The 22,279-nt window shown below is 40.8% G+C and overlaps 1 protein-coding gene across 3 annotated transcripts; it reads left to right on the top strand.

Annotated features, from left to right (window-relative positions):
* The first annotated feature begins 375 nt into the window (after positions 1–375).
* Positions 376–18,514, top strand: USP44 (ubiquitin specific peptidase 44). 3 transcript variants are annotated; one of them, XM_014249043.2, is made up of 6 exons: positions 376–446; positions 5,870–7,378; positions 14,915–15,113; positions 15,583–15,691; positions 16,486–16,691; positions 17,120–18,514. In XM_014249043.2, exons 2-6 carry the CDS (start codon positions 5,951–5,953, stop codon positions 17,317–17,319), a joined length of 2,142 nt encoding a protein of 713 aa, XP_014104518.1. In that variant the 5' UTR covers positions 376–446; positions 5,870–5,950; the 3' UTR covers positions 17,320–18,514. The 3 variants fall into 3 exon arrangements, with proteins under 3 accessions (XP_014104518.1, XP_014104517.1, XP_014104515.1); XM_014249042.2 differs by lacking the exon at positions 376–446 and adding an exon at positions 621–678; XM_014249040.2 differs by lacking the exon at positions 376–446 and adding an exon at positions 965–1,040.
* Positions 18,515–22,279: the final 3,765 nt, after the last annotated feature.

Raw genomic sequence — 22,279 nt, forward strand, 5'->3', positions numbered from 1 at the left:
TGGCAGCACCTGCGACCCGGGGGAGTCACCGGGCGAGGCCTGGGGTGCAGGGCAGTGCTCAGCTCACACAGCTCCGGCTGTGCTGTGCTCGGACAAGGACGACGCCACCGATGACAAATCACGGGTGAAGACGTAGGAGGGAAATCTGGTCACCCGCTCTTTGGGAGGCCCAAGACCCCGTTTCTTCCCGGCTGGGTACAGACACACCTCAGGGCAAACAGGTGCCCCGCGGGCATGGGCCGGGGCAGCGGCAGCTCCTCGGGAACTGGTTCCCAACGGCCCCACGGCGCTCCCCACACGGCTGCCCGCGTCCGGCCCCGCGGGACCGGCCCGCTCGGCCCGGCGGGCGGGGGAGGCCGGAGGAGGTGGGAGGAGACGTGGGAAGGACTTCGGTTGCCACTACAAATCTGGTGACAGAGCCGCCGCCGGCACATGGCGATGGGCAGGTGGGTGCGGGGCGGCGGCAGCGCCCGGGGCGGCCGCGGGGGTGTGGGTGGTGGGCGAGTGCGGGGGTGTTCGCGGCGCTCCCCCGCCCCCGCCGCGCCCTTCCCCTCTGGCCCCCCGCCGCCCGCCGCGCCCCCCGCCCGGGCGGGGCGGCCCCGCGCCGCACTGACGTCGCGGAGGGGCCGCTCCGAGGCGGTGGCAGCTCGGGGCGCCCAAGATGGCGGCGGGAGAAGGGTGCGTGCGGGACCGGCGGGCGGGAGCGGCAGCGGCACGGCGGTGCTGCCAGCCCGCCCGGGGCCGGCTTGCGGGGAGCAGGTGCCCGGCGGAGGGGAGCGCGGGGCTGGCGACACCGGCGCCTTTTCCCCGGGGAGGGACGGTAGCGGCGGCGCGATGCCTGCGGAGGGGCACCTGAGGAGGAGGCGCTCGTCGCGGAGGCGAGCCGGGCACGGCACGGCGTGGGGTCGAGGGAGCGGGACCCTGGGATCGGCCACCCGCGCCGGGCAGCAGGGGTTTGCCGCCTTCCCGCCGCGCTCGGTGTGTGGCGGGGAACCCCTGCACGGGGCCCGCTCCCGTGAGGGGGCCGGGAGGACGTCGAGGTGAGGGAGAGCGCGGGGAGGAGCGGCGGGCGGCGGTGAGCAGGGCCCGCTGCTCTCGGCTCCTGGCTGTTGTGGCCAAAGGCGAAGTCGCGCCATGTCGCGGTGCGCCGGGAAGCGCCGGACCTCCTGTGGGAACGGCACCGCGGCTGCGAGCCCTGCGCCAGCCTGGCCGGGGTGTCCGTCCTCGCAGGGGCTGTCAGAACAGGAGCTGTCAGAGCAGTCAGAGATGCTCGTTTTTCTAAGCGGGAAGAACTGTCAAGTGTAACTTAGATCAGTAAGAAGTGCCGTGTTTTTGGTGTTTGAAAGTGCTTCAGTCTGTATTGTTTATCGTGAAATCTGCGCTGCAGGAAACGCGCGGTTATTTGCTGTAGTAGACGTCGAATGTAAAGCTGTACCGCTGTCTGTGGTGTCCTGGGGTAGATGGCCACTTCTAGGCAGCACACTTGGGTGTACATTCTTTAGGTGGTAAAAAATAAAAAAATAAAAAAAAAAATAGAGCAAAAAAATTAAATGGCGACCTGTAGGGATCCAGAGAGAGGACACTGGTGGGGTTTCTTTGTCAAAGGCCGTTCTGTTGGAAATCGGAAATAATTCACAAAATTTCTTTTTGAAGTGCTGCTTTGATTTTAAGGCTAAATTGTTACGCCTGCAGGACTGTACTGCAGCTGGAAGTTACGCATATAAGTGTTGAGTTGTTTTCTTAAAGAAAACTCGTTAAAAAAGCCATAAAGCAGTAATCCGCCTTCCAGTTAGTGTATTTGTTATCTAAAAACGAGTTGTTTAAGTACCCATGATTCCTGTGTTTTCAGATATTCAGCAGGTACTCTGAACCTGATGAAAATCTGTTTTAAACAGTCATCCGATTTAAAAGCCAAAATATAAATGGGGCGCAAGAGCACAGCACGTGTATATATATTATTGTAAAATTCTGTACTTCATTTCTAGTCTAATGTTTGAGACTTCTTGTTTATGTGTCAGGCAATTAATTACACAAGTAGTGACTAAGGGTAAAATACATCCTTTTGCTTATATTTATAGTTACATTTTTAAAATTTATCAGATGTGAAAATGACCCTTCAACTGTTAAATTTTATTTTTTTTTCCATGGAACAGAAATGGAAGAAAACCATCAATTTTCATGACTTCTAAGTTGGTTTGACATCAAGTACTTTTTCAGCTCATGAATTACCCAAAATTGTACATTTTGCCAGCCATTCTTGAGTGGAACAAAGGGAATGAGCTTGTCAGTAAGGTTGAAATATGGTACAACAAAAAGATCCTATTCTATATATATCTTTGTTTCTAGCTTGTGAAACTCTGGTGCAAGAAAAAACTTCTGTATATATCTCTGTTTCCAGACAACTTAATGCTTTCAATAGTACTATTCTGTTTGCTAGTAGTTGTTATTTTGCTTACTACTTCAGCTCAGGTCTGTGGTAAGAACACAGAGGGGGGCTTGATCTCTGAAGTGCTTGTCAACTAATTCAAAGTTTCTTTGTGTGTGTGCACGGAACTGAACCTCAGGAGAGAAGAATGCAGAAACTAGGGCTGAATAACTTCCTTTAGGGAATTCTAACATTTGAGCATTAGATTGTACTCTTTTATTCCAGCTGCAGTTTTCAGGTGTGTGAATGAGTATGCAGTATTTTTCTGGCTTCTTCCATCATTATCTGTCACATCACTCCTATTTTTACCCTGAGATCTTTTGCCAAGTTTTGGTTCTAAGGTACAGCTTTTAAATGTGGATTGGTGCAGTCTCAGTTCTTCAAACATTCATGATGTCAGTGTGCTGCTTGACATTCATCTGAATTTTTCTTCATCTCACTTTTGTACTCTAAGCTTTTTTGCAATGTTTTCAGATATTGCTGTCTTTTTGACCAAAGTGCACTTTGATTTCTTCTCTTTTTCTTTAAAGACTTCTCCCATGCTAAGATGTTTCCTCCCCCCTCCCCCTTCCAGCCTGTTTCTTTTCTCCACTCATCGATGTAGGTGGGAAAATGTCATGCTGGCTTGGTTGCTGGTGGGGGAGCTGAATCTTTAGGTTTTTCTTTTCGAGGTGCTGATCTTGCGCTTTCGCAGAATTGTGCTGCTTTTGCATGAAGAGCTTGAGTGTGCAGTCCTGATTTACACAGTGGCTGTCCAGAAATCAGTGGACTACTTTTGTCCTCAGTCCGGTATCTGCTTGCACTGAGGCATGTAAGCAGTTTTAGTCTTGAGAATGTTTCTAAAAGTGTGAAAAAAATAATCTTCTTATATAGTATTAAAAGGAAGGAAAAATAAGTCACAGGGTTTATGCTGTGACTTTAACAAATCCGGAAAGAGTGGACCTGTCAGATTCCTCTGACTGACAGCATTGCTGTGTGTGATGGCCCTGTGGGAAGGCAGGGTTTAGTGTTCTTTTCTGGTCTGTTGGAAAGGACTGTTACTAATGTGCTATGCAGTAGAATCTATGTATGTTGGCCCAAAAACACAAATATGAGTCTTGTCCCTTAAAAATTCTCTCTACCATATTTAATTATTGCAGCACACTTTACATACGTATTACTATCCTGAATTTTATCAGTGTTACAAAAGTTCCACTTTGTCATGGAAAAGAGGTTGTCAGACTAGAAGACATGAGATAATGCTGATGGTCTTATTTATAGAGACAATATAAAAAGCAATCTTGCCATGCACAACTATTTGTGGAAGACTCTTAATTTGCAGCCTGCAGATAAGATTGCCTTTTAGAAAGAATGAATGTTATGGGTCCAAGCAAGATGAAAAAGTCTAGCAAGCCATTACTTTTGTGATCTGTTGACCACAGCACACAAGAGACCTCGACCTCCCCTAAGACACTATGGCTGATGCTTGATCTGGGAGCTGCTGAATGCCTCCCCAAGGGTTGTGGTGCCTGAAATTCTTCGGTGCAGTCAATATGGACTGGAAGCCACTCTTAGCCAGAATGAATGAGAGATTAATATGGGCATGTAAAACTGTGCACAGTTTTTTAGTTTCTCTACAGCTGGTTCAAGCTTTTCTTCATTACAGAATAAATTCTATACAGCACATGCAATGTGTCAGATGGGTGCTGCTTATGTGCTTAGAGAGCTATTGCAGCTCTTATGTTGGTATCTGTATTGTAACATTTTAAAAGGCACTAGCCATGGACCAATTAACCGAACAAAGCTATTTTTGGTTGAATCTTTTAACAACAGTTTTTCTCAAAGTACCAAATGAAAATTGGAGCTTCTTTTCTAGCTGTCTGCAACCTTTTACCTGTTTCCCTTACTTAGTGGTGTCATGTTGTAGATCAGTATTCCCTCTATCTAATGCTTATTTTACACTAAACATCTGTTCTGTATTGAGTAACCTATTCTTGTGTGTTTCAGAACTGTAGAAGTTTATAAGTATTGGCATATTTAAGGCTAATAGCTGGAATACAGTTTTTTTTGGTTCTATCCAGAGTTGTGTAAATCACTCAGTACTTTTGTAGTATGGTTTATTTACCTGCAAAGCATAGAATCCAGGACCATGATACTCTACAACCTAGGCCAGGTCCAGACCATGTATTTGTAATGGCAAACTCATCTCACTTGGCATAGATTGAATATTTGACAAAGCCTTGAACTCCTCAGGTGAACTCATTGTTTTGTCTAGCAAGCACTGTGCATAATGGCACTGGTGCTGTGTGCTCTTTGACCCTTCTGGTCAGTGATGTGGTGGGCATAAATACCCCAGATCAAGTGTAATCACTTCCAGATGCATTATAGCACTGTTATCATTTATCTCTAGATGTTATATCTAAATGAGATAGTCAAAGAAAATGGTAAAAACACTAATTAATCACTGTCTCTTTATTTTTTTCCTAACAGAGACTATTTTAGGTAAATGCATCTTACAGGAGGAAGCAAAAACAGCAGCTTTGAACAAATAAAAACTTTATAAAGGATGTAAGACAGTGCTAGCCAGATTTTTAAATGATCTTTTGAAGACCTGGATTAGAAAGTTTTTACAAAGTTTGTGGCAACTGATGAGAGACCTCCTGGTGTTTCTGTCTAACAAAATCAAGTTCTGCTTTGCCAAATTACTCTTTCAGAGGTGTTAGGATGGCGTGTTAAAATGTAGATATTTAAGATACATTATTATAGAAATGGTATAATGGGGTTGACTGAGCACAGAGGGGAAGTGATTTAATTAAAGGTATGGATTAATTAGGGGTTTCAGTTGTATAAAGCCTCATTTGTCTCAACTGTTGGCACTGTGTAAACATAATAAATTTAAGTGAACTTTGCACTTCTGCACCTGTATACTTAGGAGTAGAATTAAAAGGAGAATTTTGGAATGACAGAATGGTTTGAGTTGCAAGGGACCATAAAGATCCTGTTGTCCAATCCCCTGCTGTGCGCCAATTAGACCCAGTTGTTTAAAATCCAATCCCAGTTCTAGGGATGGGGGCATCCACAGCTTCTCTGAGCAGCCTTTCTCACTTTAAGTTGTGTTTGTATCTGAACTCGGTAACAACATCTTTCAACAGAAACAGTGCCCCTTAATAAGAAAAACCAAACCAGGCCTAAAGTGTAGCTAGTATGCTTCAGCCCTGAGCCACAAAACACTGGGAATATAAACAGTGGTATGCAGGCAATTTAGTGTGAAGGTGGAATTGCTGTTGAAGGTGTTGAGTGTGTATGTGTGTGGCTCCACATGGCTTATTTTTTTCATTTCTTTGGTGGGACTCAGCTGGATGATGATAGTGATCTTCATCTCAATATGAATTTGGTACACTGACTCCTGCAAAAGGGATACAGTTGGGTATATATGAACTATAACTTCCCTTTTTTTTTTTTTAGTTGCAGATTGAAATATCATGGTCAGAAAATAGTTTGGATGATGCATTTTGCCAGCATATCTCTGCAATTTCACTTTTAACAATGGATAAGTGTAAGCACGTAGGACGTCTGCGACTGGCCCAAGATCACTCCATTCTCAATCCTCAGAAATGGCATTGCATGGACTGCAATACTACGGAATCCGTGTGGGCGTGCCTCAGCTGCTCGCATGTGGCGTGTGGAAGATACATCGAGGAACATGCACTAAAGCACTTTCAGGAGAGCAGCCACCCGGTGGCATTGGAAGTAAATGAGCTGTATGTTTTCTGTTATCTCTGCGATGATTATGTTCTCAATGACAACGCAACTGGTGATTTAAAACTCCTGCGGAGTACATTAAGTGCAATCAAGAGTCAAAACTATGAGTGCACTACTCGAAGTGGGAGGACTTTGCGTTCTATGGCCACAAGTGATGATTCCTACCTTGCACACGGTGGTGCTCAGGCCATGCTTCGGAATGAAGACAGGATGTTCACAGCTCTCTGGCACCGACGGCGTGCAGTCCTTGGCAAAGTATTCAGATCGTGGCTTGAGTTGACACCTACTGGAAAAAGGATTTTGGAAGAAGAAAGACATCAAGAAGAAGCAGAGCTAAAAAGGGACAAAGCTAGGAAGAGAAGACAAGAACGAAAGCGTGAGTTGAAAGCAGAGATGGAAAAGATGCCTCCGAGAAAGAGCAGTCGTTTACAAAATCAGATTAGAATGTCCTCAAAACCAGAACCCCGCCCTCAAAAAACGTCACAGAACATGGCATTTTTGGCAGAGTTGAAAGAAACATATACCTCAGAAGAACTGAGATTGAAAAAAATAAGTGACTCTCCAATTAAACGAAGGCCTACAGTGACTCCTGGAGTAACAGGACTGAGAAACCTGGGAAACACATGCTATATGAATTCTGTCCTGCAGGTATTAAGTCACTTACTTATTTTCCGAGAATGCTTTTTAAAGCTTGATCTCAACCAAACTCAGGAACTGCTGGCAACAGCAACCAATGGTAAAACAAGATCTTCATCTAAACACCTGTCAATAGCTGCCTCAACATTACACATGAATGAGAACCAAGAGACAGTAAAGGGATCATATTCTGTGAGGCGGCCTAGTTTATCCTCTGGATTAAGTGGAGGAGCATCAAAAAGTATGGAACTTATTCAGCCCAGGGAGCCCAGTTCAAAGCATATTTCTCTCTGTCACGAGTTGCATACTCTATTCCAGGTTATGTGGTCTGGCAAATGGGCGCTGGTGTCTCCTTTTGCCATGCTTCATTCTGTGTGGAGACTAATTCCAGCCTTCAGAGGGTATGCCCAACAAGATGCTCAGGAATTTCTCTGTGAACTTTTGGATAAAGTACAGCAGGAACTGGAGACTACAGGGACCAGATATCCAGCTCTCATCCCTGCTTCTCAAAGAAAACTTATAAAGCAGGTTTTGAATGTGGTTAACAACATTTTTCATGGACAGCTATTAAGTCAGGTATGTTTTATGATTACTTTTTTTAAGGTGTTTAATGATTTAGTTCTGGATTTACTCTGGTCAGTCAGGAATGGACATACTTCGAAGCTTTATACATTTATAACGATTGAAGGGGGGATGGTGAGGATATATTACACAGTTTCAGAAGAAATATTACAGTTTCAATAGAAGCCACCCTCTAGCCCTCCCACTACCAAAAACCAGGCCATTCAAACCCAATACACCTGTTAATCATAAAAGTCTTAAATTTGTTATTTTAAAATGCACCTTTCCACCTACTGAGAAATGCTTGTATTTGTTAAGCACCAACTCATTTGAAGGAACAAAGAATTTACAATTTTAAGTATCTGGCTTGTCACTATAGTGCTACTAGATAAAAGGTGTTAATCTCGTGTAAGTAGAAACTGATTAGGTAATGGATGTCAAACAGGATATTATTTCACTAAATAGCTTGAATTTGAGATTGATTACCAGTGAGTAATTGCATGTCATGATTTTATGTACAGAAATACTAATACTTCTTTTCTATTACAACACAAAGATGCAGAAGGCTCTGTCAACACCGGAACCAAATTTGTGGGGTGGAGGCAATGGTGGTTTTCCCTCTTCCTGCACGACTGCTTTTTTTTTTTTCCCCTACTTTTCAGCTCCCTATTAAGTATTTCAGTGTGTTCACTGCTATTATGCATATCCCAGCAGTGTGTGTGTACAAATGTCTGAAGACTGACTGAACAAACAAATGCTTATTTCTGTTGAATTAATCTAAAAACTAACCACATTGCAGCAAGAACAGAAGTTGGGAAATTCCTGGCTCCTGGAAGGGATCTGTAGTATACATGATTATCTTACTGAGGGAGTGCGGAAGCATTTGATGAATATTGTGTGTAAAGAAAAGGCTTAACACAACAATGTCTGTTCCTGGTATTCTGACTATTTGATAGATGGTTTAATGTTTTAATATGTAAAACTGGAAATCTAAGTGGTTTTTGACTAAGGTTGGATTGTTTATGGCTACAATACCTGTAAACTTCACAGGAAGGTAACAGGGTTGTTTGCAGCATATGTCAGCCCTCAGTCATTCTAGGTTTTGTGAAACTACTGGAAAATGTAAGATCTATCAATAAAACTGGATTACCAGATTAATCCGTCTGGCCCAGTGTACGAGGACTTCTGTGGCATACTTCCTCTCCTTGGCTAGTACATATCCTGTATCAGTGTTGCACAACTGGACATGTTTAGTATATTATGTCATTAAAGAGTGTTTTGTTTGAAAATTCCATTCCTCTCCAAAATAGCAATTTTTTCAGGAAAATAAAGTCATTTTTTAGGAATACTGACAAGGTTTGCTTGCGTTGCAAACCTCCTTACAGGATTCATTGCTTTGGTAAGAATTTTCAAGGCTCTAGAGACACAGCATCATTTCAGTAATAACTACTCCCACTTATTTTTAGCTTTATGTAAAGAGGTTTGTGACTAGAAACCCTCCCACCTTCCTGAGACCAGGAGGGGAGTAGTGAGAATTCACTAATGAGTAAACTAAAACAAACAAAACCAAACCAAAACAAAAAGACTCCTCACTTCCACACTATTGAGCAAAACAGAAAGGGAATTAAGCAGTTTTGAGGTATCCTGTGACTTCTGTGACTACATAGAGCTCTTACTGCAGCTGCTCCATGTCTGTGTGCAGAATACAGCCTTGATGAACTTAAGAATGCCTGAAGTGAGAGGAACAAGGAAAAGAGTATTGAGGCTGTTATCTAGTAATTTTTCCCTGGCTTGCTAGGCAGTTCCCACGGACTGTTCAACACTTTACCCCTCCCAGTGTTCCCTTTGTCTTCTGCCACTCCTTTTTTTAGTTTAGTTTTCACTTGTGGTTTTGAACATGATAAATATTATAAGGAAAAGGTAAGCCCTGAAGATTTAAATTTCTTCCTTGTAAAATATATTTAGGTCATCTTAATGATTTAGTCTCTGGTGTTTGCACATGGAAAGATGAACTTTAAAAACTCTGTTAGGCAATTATTTTTCTTTCCTCAGTAAGATTCCTACATCGTGATTTTACTAGGCATTTGTCAGAACTGCTTTAATGAAGTTAACAAAAAAGGCCAGAAAATCCTCATGCAGGGCTGAAGAAAACCCCCAAACTTCTTGCTATGTCATCACATCTTGGACTGTATTAGCTCTTAAAAGCAAGGAGTGTACATTTAGTCCTTACAGGCTTTACTTTATCTACCCACAAGATAAAGTAATACTGTGATAAATACAGTAATAAAAATAAAGTAATATGTAATACTGTGACAGTACTACAGTTTCTCTCTAGAAGACAGTTGGAGCTGTTCCCAGCTGCCCTTATTAAAAATAAGATGGGATTTTAGTCTACAGTGTTAAGTTACATCTCACTTCATTGAAAAAGGGGAACTGGGAAGCATGTTTCTGTGTGCAGTTGCCTTCCATTTTAGGAAAATGTTACCATACTTACTGGCCATTTGTACAGAAAATACAAATTCAAGATACTTGATTCTGTGAGATACTCAGGTGCCATGAAGTCAATCTCCCTGACCTTCAAACCTCAGGAATACTGTGAATGACTCTTGATAAAGTAGGCAGAGAATCCCTTACAGTGCTGATAAGCTGTGTGTTTACTTAGGTATCACATTACTTTCACATGTGCAGCTAAACTTTTTCTCCCTTCTTCTAGTTCTAATTTAACTTGAAGGGAAGTCATAAACCTGAGTTTGCCATCAGTCTGTTGCTATTGAAGTGCTGCCTGATTCAGCACTAACTGAAGAGGGCAGAGAATTGAGTGTTTGAGAATCTTATGCAGATTGCTTTTTGATAAATAGAAAAAGTTTTGGGTGATGTCAAAACAATTGAATGTTTTATAAGAGGTAGTTGTTTTTGTTTTGCTGTGTTCTCAGCTGATTTAAAGTAAGTTTTCTTCATCTGCTACTTGAAATATGTTACTGTTTCATGGAGTACTAGACTAGGTAATGTCTGTTTTTTTATTTTATATTTAATTTAATACCTGTTTTAGGCTTTCAGCTTTTTGCTTTGCAGGACTGTGAAACTGCAATACCTGGTACATCTAAGAGAAGTAAAGATCTGCATTGTAGGTGTAAAAACCCTTCCCCTCTGTTCTAGTCTTCCTGCAGCGATTGTCTGGAGACAGTGGCTCCTACCTCTCAAATCCATTGGGACTCTGAGGCGATCCCAGTATGTCTATTAAAATCCTACTTGTTTTCAATCCCTCAGTGCTTGTACTCTTGTGGAAGGTACTTACTGTCTCCTGTCATCAGTCCTTCAGTGGGGAAGGAGAAACTACTGTGCTATGAGCTCATGTGGCAGTGGTAAACTGACCCACACTGGCTCACAGATCTTTACACTTCAAAAGCTCAAGTATGTTCACTGTTGTCTCAAGAGTTTTATGGCTTATGTTTTTTTCAAATGGTACCGACTAAACAGCACAGTATGCAACAATTTTTAAAGTATCTTTATTTCAACTTTGTCCATATGGAGCAAGGAAGGGGACAGGTGTCTTTCTAAAAATGCAGAAATTGAAATAGCAGATTTTATTGTGTGCCACATGTGCTCTGAAATCGTATGAGCAGAAATTCTCATACAAGGATAAAATCCACCTTGAGTTTCCTTCTCCGGGCTGAACTGTCCCAGCTCTCTCAGCCTTTCCTCATAGGTCAGATATGTCCAAGGCCTTTCATTGATGCCTTGGCCCTTTGGTGGACTCAGTCCAGCATATTCATGTCTCCCTTTTTTCTGAGCACTGGGCCCAACACTTCAGCTGTTTGGGAGCTGAGGAGAGGGCAGGGGTCACCTGCTTGAACCTGCTGGTGATGCTCTGCCAAATGCAGCTCCAGAGGCTGTGTGCCTCCTTTGCCATAAGGGCACATTACTGCCTCACAGACCTACCTCTGGGCATGCTTAAAACTTCCTAAGCGGTTTCATTATGTCCTGATCATTTTTAAGATGGAATCTAAGCAAAATGCTTCCCCCTGCTCCTGCTCAGCACACCAGAATAACAGCGTGCAGTCATCAGAGAAACAAATATGCCAAGTCTCAAAGAGTGATGAAATAGGTTCTAACCAGTGTAGTATGTAAACTATTCTTAAAGCATATTTCAGGACAGATTGTCTGAGAAGAGGGGAAATGTGATTTTTGAATTGTTTGAAAGCCTTCAGTTTTGGGTAGTATCTGGGAGTTAGAGTTTGGGGGAGAATGCTGAGGGTGATCTGTGTACTGCTGGGTATTAAGTCAAAATACTTAAAAAGACAAGAACTTCAGGCAGGTAATGGGAAGATTTGCACTTAAACCAGTTGATGTCATGTATACTGATTTCTCTATTTTGGTGTTAGTCTTTGTGCTTTTATGTTTAGCCTGACCGACAAAATGATTGTCAAGTTGTTTTCCAGCTAGATGAAAGTAACATTTTAAATTAATCTATAAGAGGCCATTGAATCACAGTCCACAGTTAGCTGTGGTTATGCTTTATGTTATTTTGCTAAATAGATAAAGATAATTTTGATGATGCTGTATGCTTATCACTGCAAGGTTCAGTTGGGGTTTTTTTATGCTGTCATGTGAATTCTGCATTGTAGCTGTATTCCAGAGATCCCCTTCAACTTCAATTACTTTCCTGTGCAAAAATTGAGTTACTAATAATTATATATATGTCTCATCTAGTGAAAGCACAAAAATGGGACCAGCTATTTTACTCTTCTTAAAAACAACAAAGGGGGAAAAAAGAGTTGGGGCAGAGGTGGGTAAGAGTTTTCTTTCTTCCATGAAAGTGCAGGGAACATAGGCAAAACAGTTGATGATGGAGTTGGCTTTTTCTGCAGCAATATGTTAACTATTTTCTTTGGCTGCATTTACACTGAATGCCATCCAGGGCAGTGGCTGTCTGTCACGTTATTGTGGCCACAATGATGCTTGTCTGAGTAGTCTCCGTGCTTAGCTTGAATCAAGCAATTTGATCCAGCTCTTTTCAGTCTGGCCTTTGGCCCATGATTGAATACTAAGCTTTAACCAAACAATTGTATTTAGTACCCGTGTTTCGAGGCATGAGAGGGTGGTCAGGGGAGAACATAAGGTAGAGATTTCAGACTAGTTAAAATCTGTAATTTACTTTGCTCTAATATGAACTTCTCATTTGCTTTGTTATAAATGACAGCACTAAAGCTTCCTATAATAGCAATTCTGAATTATAATGGGTAGGTGGAATCAAACTCTGAATTTATAAAGTGCAGTCATAAAGACAGACATCACTAACCACATTGCTAGAGTAGACTCACTTCCCTATTATTATTGTGCATACTTTATAGTATATAAAGTTACACCGGACAAATGCATAAAGTTTTTGCCCTTTGAGAACATGTTTGGGAACGTGTTTTATAACATCTCATCTCATTCAACCAACTTCTGAACAGTTTTTACAATTTCTGCTCCTCTCATGGAGAAAGAAAGTGTGGGTTGCACTGTGTGAATGATAATGGAGTGTGAGATAACGGAGTTGCATTTAGGACAGAAAGAAGAGCGATGGGAAGGTCATGAAGCCAGTGCCAATGGACAGGCCAGTGCAGATGGATTCCACGGTAGGCTGGGAATCCTCCTGTTTTTTGACTAATCCAGTTGGTAAGCACAGGCCTGGCTAGGAAAAATACTTCCACCCTTGTAGCCATGCTTGGCTGTCCTTTCCTACCACGTCCAGGAGCAGCGAGGAGCGCACAGGGGCTGATGGGGTTGGGCGTGCTTGCCCGGGTGTGTCGGGTTACCACACTGTTGGCAGCTACATAAATCCCAGAATTTAACTCTGCTGCAGTGAGGACTGGCTTGGATTTGAGGAATAAGTGCAGCTGTATATCAGTTCAGGGTTTTGTCCCCACAAATCAGCTTTGCTCACAGTGGCATGACAAGATGAAAAGTTGATTTATGCTATCAGTTTGTGTTTGTCAGGTTTTTTGACTGGCAAAAATTGGAAGCTGGGTCTATTATTAATTTCTTTTTCTCTGGGATAGTACTCATTAGCTAGTTGGGAAATAAGATCTTAACCTAGATTATTAATATAATACACTAAATTTAAAACTTCAGAATGTGTTAAAATTATCTGTATTGAGGTCATGTGTGTTCTACATCCTGAGCTCCTTAATCTTAAGTGTGCATTCATGCGCAACAAATACTTAAGTAACTCTTCAATTAAATAAATTTTTGGCCCAACAAAATTGCCCATTTGTATGGCAGGAATTTATTAGTCATTCTGGGTTTAAGCTGGAGTGTGTTTAAACTGTGACCAAACATACCATTTTGTCTCCCATGTCTAGATTTCAGCTCTGAATTACTAATAATTTGTGGCTTTGAAATGTTGCCAGATATTAGCACTTACAAAAGACGCTCCTGACAGCGTAAATTAAAACAGAGGAAACTCCTCTTTCCTGCCATGTAAGCTTGAAGTTTTGTTTTCTAAGAGCAAGGCAGGGGCATTTTCATCCTAGAGCAGTTTTCCTAACTGCTAACAGCTTTCCTAACTGTACTGCTAAATGTTCATGCTGGGACACAGATCCACATGTGCACTAGGTGGCTAAATGCAGAGATGGAGTATAAGCTGTCGCAGCTACTGAGTGCAATTACAAGAACACTTAGGAGGAAGACAACATGAGATGACAGATAGATCCTTATATAAATGATCATGAAATACCAAAGCAGGGTGAATAATTACCTAACAGCAAACCTTCAGAGGAAAACAAAGGAGCATCTGAACAAAACTTGAGTGTACTTTCACACTTCTGTAGGCTTACTAACCAAACTGAAGGGAACTACACTGAATTTATATAAAACAGCAGTTTCCTAAGCATTGAATGTTATAATAAATTAATTGTCTCCTGCTGTAGTATCTGCATTTTCCAGATTGAGTCACTTCACTTCTTTACATTTTATTTATGTTGTCTTACTGCTTGTCCTTTCCCTAGTGTGACGATGGATCCACTTACTGAAAGAAGAAATAAATTATTTTTACCTGTTAATTTTTCTTTGAAGAAGTGTGCTTCCTAATCCAGGCTTCCCTGGAAGACTTACAAAGTAAGAAGGATATGACTTTAAAATCCCCAGCTGTTCCTTTTTTATTATTATTTTTTTTCTTTTGTGTGTGTGTTTTTTATTTATTTTTATTTATTTTTAAATTAACCTATATTGTAATTTCTCATGTAAATTTTCCTTTTGGAGAAAAGACTCCTGAGACTTCACCAGCTGCTTTCTTTTGGACAGTCCCAGACAGAACCTTTTGACACTGTTTTTGTTTCTCAGTAAAACATAAGAGCACTTATTTGTCTGTGATAACAGTTTTGGACATGCTGCTACAGAGAAAAGAAATTAGGTGTATCATCTCTGTTGTTAAATTGCTTTGTCTTGTCTTTGGTTACTCTTGGTTATCTCTAGGAAAAAGAATCTCTTTTTAGAGCTGTGTTGTGGTACATGTTTAGCAAAGTACGTTTTTGAGTGTAAGCAGCTGGTGAACTATCTTTTTTACAGGTTACATGTCTTGCCTGTGACAATAAATCAAATACCATAGAACCTTTCTGGGACCTGTCCCTGGAGTTTCCCGAGAGGTATCACTGCAATGGCAAGGAGATATCGTCTCAGTATCCATGTCTGCTGACAGAAATGCTGGCCAAGTTTACAGAAACTGAAGCTTTGGAAGGAAAGATATATGCATGTGATCAGTGCAACAGTGAGTAAAGGCAGTATGTACTCATGCATATGTTCTCTGTGTAAAATATAAACCGATAGTGCAAGTATAGAAGTCTTAAAGGTATATTGTGAACACAGACCTTCTTCTTATGTCCTAGTGTGGTCACTTGACAGCTGTTACTTACCCACTAGAAGATTAAATTGTTCAAAAGATATTTTGAAGTGTGATGCTTCATTTTAGATACAGTCTCATGACACACTAATGGGGTTTCTAATACTCCCAGCTGAAGAAGCCATCACCTTTTTAAATTACGGTGACTAATGTAAGTGACCACAAGTATTTTTCACTTGCATCATAAAATAAACCTTGCAAAACAGCTCTTAGAGTGTATCCTTTTTAAGAAGGCATATAGATATTTGGGTCCACACAAATTCTGTGGACAAACCTTAGACTGAAATACAAGGCTGTTACCAAGATTTGTATTGTGTAACTGTGTGTTTGACCTCAGCAAAACGAAGGAAGTTTTCTTCTAAACCAGTTATACTCACAGAAGCTCAGAAGCAGCTTATGGTGTGTCGACTACCTCAGGTTCTCAGATTACACCTTAAACGGTTTAGGTAAGTAGAACCACAACAAAAAGTGTTGCAAACTGACTGATTCAGTCTTGCTCTACCATTGCTTAGGATCAATGTTTTTCAGCATCAGTTTCATTTCCTTTACTAGTATGGTGAGAAATAGTTACTAGAAACTTCTTTTTCTTGTTCACTTGGAACATCAGTAAGATACTTTAGTTAAAAGTAGGGAATTAACTTTTTGGATTTCAGATACTTGCTACTTGAGTACCAAAACTATTTTATCTTTGTTTTTGGTCAAAATCTACTAACCTTGCTCTGAACTCTTGGTAAAAATTAATCGTGTGATAACTTGAGGTAGAGTAGGATGCTCATAATCACTAATGCACAAACCTGGACTGTATTCAGTGGAAGTCTCAGACAACCTTCCTATATCCACATACATAAATACATTTAGCTTCAGAGTAGGGAAGTGGACGCTGCATCTCTTTGAACTCATAGCCCAACATCAGTACCATCTGTCCCTCGTACAAAGGAAACTGAAAATGAGATAGAATAAATGAGAAATACCAAAGAGGTGTAACAGGTGGGAAATACTTCCTACTCACCACTGCACAGATCTTAAGATGGATACTTCAGAAGATGAGAACAGTAGGTACCATAGACACATTTAAAAGGTCTTGAAATAAAGAAGTGAAAGAGGAAGCCTAGGGAAAAAAAACCCTGGCATTTATTTTGTGCACAGAATAATAGTGAAAATATTATGTTATGTTCAAACACAATTCAGAATGCTGTGCTCTTTCTTTAAAAAAACCCTAAGTTTTCATTTAACATTCCAGGTGGTCAGGACGCAATCACCGTGAGAAGATTGGTGTACATGTTAGTTTTGATCAAATGCTAAACATGGAGCCTTATTGCTGCAGGGAATCCCTCAAGTCTCTCCTGCCTGACTGCTTCATCTACGACTTGTCCGCTGTGGTAATGCATCATGGGAAAGGATTTGGCTCAGGGCACTACACTGCCTACTGCTACAATTCTGAAGGAGGTAGGAACCAGCTGGGAAATGAGCAGTGAGGGAGAAAGGGGTGTTCCTAATTCTAAACTGGTACAATGACTGTCTTTTCTCAAAAGCAAAAGGGAATCCATTGTAGCTGATCTGTCTGGAGTGAGAAGTGCAGCTCTGTAGACCAACAGTTCAGTTTTTGTATTGCCTTGTTGAATGTGTTCTAGCTATAAAATCTCTTGTAAATCTCAGGAAGCTAAGCTGGGCTTTTAAAACATTGAGGTAAATAAACCAGATATATTTCAGTAAACTTGAACAGTTTACTGTTAAACTTTACTGTTTACTGTGTACTGTGTTTGTACACAGCTCATTAAACAGGACCAAACACTAATTAATTATTAAATATGATGCAATTACTGAAATTGAGTGTCCTGATGACATTTTTTTTCTGATATATTTCCTTATCATAGGATTTTGGGTACACTGCAATGATTCGAAACTCAACATGTGCACTATGGAAGAAGTATGCAAGGCTCAAGCCTACATTTTGTTTTACAGCCAACGACTTACTCAGGCAAATGGACATGGTAGAGTCCCCTGTCCTAGCACAGCTGAAAGTCAGCAGCACACAGAATTAGCTGGCTGTTCCATGGACAACAGTAGCAGCTAATCCAAAGCCAGTTAACTGTGTGAATGGTAAAGGTTTAAATTGTCATTACTATATATTTTTAAAAGGAAGTACAGTTGTACTTTTTCAATGTCTATATAGTTTTGTATTAGTTGAAGTACTCTTTATAATGGTTAGCAAAAGTTTTTATTGACAATAAGTAACTTTCTAAGTACCTAGAATTTCAATACAGCTATTTTTTTAAGGAAGAGATTGCTATGTGCATTTAACTTTTACCTCAGGCTATTTTTTTAAGCTGGTTTTGTATTTTGATAATATTTTTGAATTGGTTTAGAAAATTTACTTCAATGGGCAACTGATATTTTTCTGGTTAATTTTCTGTATATGCTTGTGTACATTTTATAGTATAGTTCTAATGATACCATGATCCTTACTGTCTTGCAGGAATTGCTACTAGGTCTTAGAATATTGACATTCACCAGCAAGTAATGTTAAAACATGTCAAATAGTAACTGAATTTTTTGTAGGCAACTTTCTATGAAATTATTTTGCAAGCTTGGATGGCTGTACTAAAGATACACTGATAGAATTTCTTAAAATATGAACATGAGGGAATAGAGCATGAAGTTATTTTCATATAAGTATGTAAGAGGAGTGTTTAATAACACAAGAATGTATCTTTATCAAGACTTGCATGTTTTAGCCTTAACAAACCTGACAACTTAAAACTTAAGTGCCAAATTCAAAGTAATTTAACAGCCAGGGGCTTTTTTATTCCAAAAGTTTAAAAAGTTTTCTTAAACAAACAAGTAAAAAACTCAGTAACCCCCCCAAAAATAAAACCACACTCACTCACCCCACTGTCATTGCTACAAGAACATTAGCATCCCTTTTCTTGAATTGGAACGGCTTACTTTAAGCTGTAGCAAGCATTGTTTCTCTCAGTCATCCCTGAACAAACAGCTGATGAGAAGCAGCTGCAATGCTTGCATGAAAGCATTCTCAGTCTGGTTTCATCACCCACAACTGCTGTACCTTATACTACATGGTCCTACCACTAGCATTAACAGAACTGTGCAGTGAGGAGAATTTAGCAAGCAGGAATTATCAATCCTCCACATACAGTAGTTAATGCCAGTTACATTTTAATTGTGAAGTTATTTTGTGTAAGTCCTATGCAAATTGTTACCTCATCTTCTGCAAAGTTTATACCTCAATAAAATGCCTTGATATGGACAGAAAAGCATGTGCGTACTGGAATCAATTCCTACATTATCATTACATTTTTAAAAATTATTGTTAAGATTTTGTCTAACAGGGGTTAAAGCATTAACTATACAACTGCTTTGTGCATCTGTCAGTGATTTAACAGCTGGTTTTATTAATGACTTCTGCTATCTTTTCCGTTTCTGAAAGATGCCATATAGCAAGCACATAGCAGCCTCAGATCTCAAACTTCTTGGTCTTGTACTCATCATAATTAAGTGTGCAAAACAATTCAAGTGTTGGTTTGGGGAATTTTTTGATTGGTTGGCTTTTTTGTGGTTTTGTTTTTGATTTTTTTTTTCTTTTTTTAGCCAAAAGACGTGCTGAAGTGAGTGATCTGGCAAATGCACTTGTTATGGCTGTTTAGTCTTTCAAATACTTTGCTGTCCTTGCTGGTGAGGAAATGAACGTAATTTAAACACTTTTTTCTACTTACAGGTTGTTCAGAAAATTTGCCTTTCAGGTTTCTGATACTTTTTTTCTCCAAGCACATCTCTTAGGAGATCCATAGGGGTTGTCAGAGACTCAAGCATTAATGGAAGAGTGTCTTTGGACATGTAGAGAGCAACTTGGGTGTGAGAGTTTATTAGTCTCAATCATCGCTATTAAGCACATATTCAAGTCCCTTAGGTGGAATCTTACCCTGCCATCTTGACTAGGAAGATTGCTTAGGCTGTGCTTCCAACTATTCCCCTGCATTGCAGCAAATATTGCCAAGTCTCAAGTCTTTCTCTGAAATACATCATTAGCTTTGCAAAAGCACATCAAATTTTCTTCCCATTGCTGCTCTTGGGTGGAACAAGAGAAGGGGAGGAGAAAGAGTTCTAGTCCTCTGAATCAAGGCAGTGGGGAGAGCAGAGATGATTAGTGCAGTCCACCACAAGGATGAGCTAATTCAGGTGCACTTCTCCACAGCTGCTAGTTCAGGTAGTAAGTAGCTCCGCCCCCTTTAACCAGATTAAGGCTGTTGGCTTCCTTTGCCATAAGGGCACGTTACTGGCTCATGGCCAGCTTCTACCCCAGGTCCTTCTCTGGGCAGCTGCTTCCCACCCAGCCTGTGATTCCTGCCCAGGAGCAGGAGTGGTGATTCCACTTGAAGAACTGCATGAGGCTCTTCATCTCATTTCCTAAGCCTGTCCTGCTCCCCTTGTGTGGCAGTGCCCCCAGCTGGTTTACCAGCCACTCCTCCTGCTTTGTGTCATCTGCAAACTTGCTGAGAGATCAGCAGGCCAAAGTAGCCTCACGTTGAACTGAAAAATAGTAACAGTTTCCAGTCCCAGGTGGTAGTTTAATTTTGCATCCGGACAGCGCATGCATTTTCTCTAGTAGTAGGGAAGGCTTCTGTAGAGCCCTCTCCCATTTAAGGGATTCAGAGATTTAGCCTTACTGAAAGAAAAAAAAAATTGTAGTTTCAAAAACTGGGGACATAGGCACTTCCAAAACAACTAGGTAAAAGATTTACTGTTCATCTGAACTGCTGACTAGCCTACACAGCTTGTGTTTTTTATCTAGAGCCCTGTACCTATGTAAAAGAAGCAAGATGTAAGCATTGGTAGAAATGCAAAGCAAAGCTAAAATGAGTATGACTTTGAATTATAAGAGTTGGGTTCCTGTCATGGCAAAAACACAAGTCAAAAATGATAGAACAGTCACAGCAGAGTTGTCTGGTTTTTCTTTTACTTAAAAAATACTGAAACATTCAAAATTATGAAAACAGAAAAGCCTCTTAAATCTTTGCAGAAAAAAATAATTATGCATAAGTCTTAAAAAATTATAACCTGCTTCAAAGCATGCCATGCTTTTCTCAGGCTACACAGTCTTTATCTCTAAACACACCTTCGGGAAAGTGTTTGGACTGAGGAAAGTATACTGCCCACCTCTTGTGTGCCACCATTGTGGACAGCTGACTGATGTTCCACAGAAGGCCGAGTACCAATAGTGCATAATCCTGGGAAATGAATAACAATGAAAAGCCTCTTTTTAAAAAAAAAAAAAGAAAATAGGATTTGGCAAAATTCCTCCATCTCCACAAATGCTAGCTGTAAAAGTCAAATTAACGAATTCCAGTTATGTTTACACATCCCATCATTAAGTTTCCACACCATCTTACTGTGTTATTGTACTGTTCTGAAATACAAATAGTTTTGATACACTGAAGCGAACATGACACAACCAAATAGACGCTGCAGCAGTTTTCTTGCTACCCCACATGCCCTATTTCATCCTTCTCTTTGAAATGTTTATACTCACCCAGCTGCATTTGTTCTACCCACCAGCCTGGTCTTACCCACATCTAAGAGGAGAAGCATAGTAGTTGAGTCTGAAATTAGGAACATTTTAGGCCATGCCTTCATCAAAAGGATGCATCACACAGGGTCAAGCTGTACCTGCTATAATGATGTGTCCCACAAGGTGTGTGTGTAAGAAAAACCCTACCAAGTAGCTTCTGAACTCTGGCTTCTAATAATTCCTATGAAAAGAATCACCATTTCTGGTGCTGCATGTAAAAGAAAAGATGACCCCACCTTCTGGGTATTTGAAAACAGACTTCAGCATCTGGCTCGAAAGTCTTTTAGTCCTGTCAAGTGACAAGAGAGCATGGCTCACATAGCAGACAGCACAGCAGGTAAGTTTGCTTGACTTACTGTTAACACTTACAGCAACAGGAAAAAGCTGCCTGAAGAGCATGAAAGCAATAGGAAATTAATTTATTTTAAGGAGGTAGAAGAAATAGGGCTTGCCTTTTATACTGCTGGGCTGGAGGATGCAGGAGGGCCAGCAGCACAGGACACTTGTATTCAGATACACCCAGTTAAATTTATTGGCAATAATCATCATGCTCTGCAAGTATTTCTCTGAGTAATTTCCACTGCAACTTGTTATACATGATTATCAGCCTACACATGTGAACTAACAAACAGCCAGCAATTTAAAAATTGAGGCCATAGTCCAAACTAGCTCTATTAGTCTGGGTCTATTGTATTTGGGTTTAAAAAACCCAAAAAAGAACAAAGGGAAGAAAACACAACATTGATCTGAACAACCAAATGGATCTAAAGTAACCATGAGTGAAGTTAAGAAAGCCTTAAACTGTAGAAACAATACCAAGTCTCACTGAGCTACTACTAAACAGGTACCTTCCAGAGAGAAAAGTCTGGAAATTGCTGATAAGCAGGCAAGAACTGAAACAGATTTGTCTTGCTTGTTTGCAGCAGACTTAGTACAAAAAGAGGTGAGCTGGAAGCCAGCCAGGCTACAAGAACCTGCTCCTATCACGTCAAGAAGTGCAGAAGAGTATGGTCTTGTTAGCATAAATGAAAATAGCAGCAGCAATATACCCAGCAACCCCACTAACCAGATATTCTTTCAAGTGCCAGCTTTCACTTTGCAATGCACAAGCACCTACACTAGCCAGTGTTTCTTGGGAAGTTGGGACACACATAACCACACAGTCGCAGAAATTAAAATTCATTGCTGGGATGCCAAGATTCCCAAACAGCAACAGCAGAAATACACATTTCTGTATCCCATTTCATCCATTTCTGCACATTTAAACAGCACCAAGTTTAAACAATAATTGTAATTGGGGAAAAAAACCCATCAGTGTCTTATTACAGGCAGTACATGACACTGCTCCCTTCTAAATTGCAGCTCACATAATCAGGTTTGAAAGGACAAAAATGCAGCTTTTACCCAAAAACAGAGGAGAAAAGAACTGATACTTCTAAGTTAATAT

This window comes from Pseudopodoces humilis, chromosome 5, assembly GCF_049639895.1.
Source record: "Pseudopodoces humilis isolate 2021_Gansu_Grassland_sample_001 chromosome 5, ASM4963989v1, whole genome shotgun sequence".
Taxonomy (NCBI): Eukaryota; Metazoa; Chordata; class Aves; order Passeriformes; family Paridae; genus Pseudopodoces; species Pseudopodoces humilis.

Excerpts from the sequence above, each read along its gene's own strand:
- USP44 (XM_014249043.2), top strand. The coding sequence starts at position 5,951 with ATGGATAAGTGTAAGCACGTAGGACGTCTGCGACTGGCCCAAGATCAC. Across the intron at positions 15,692-16,485 it reads TTACACCTTAAACGGTTTAG|GTGGTCAGGACGCAATCACC; the intron begins GTAAGTAGAACC and ends TTAACATTCCAG. Across the intron at positions 16,692-17,119 it reads CTGCTACAATTCTGAAGGAG|GATTTTGGGTACACTGCAAT; the intron begins GTAGGAACCAGC and ends TCCTTATCATAG.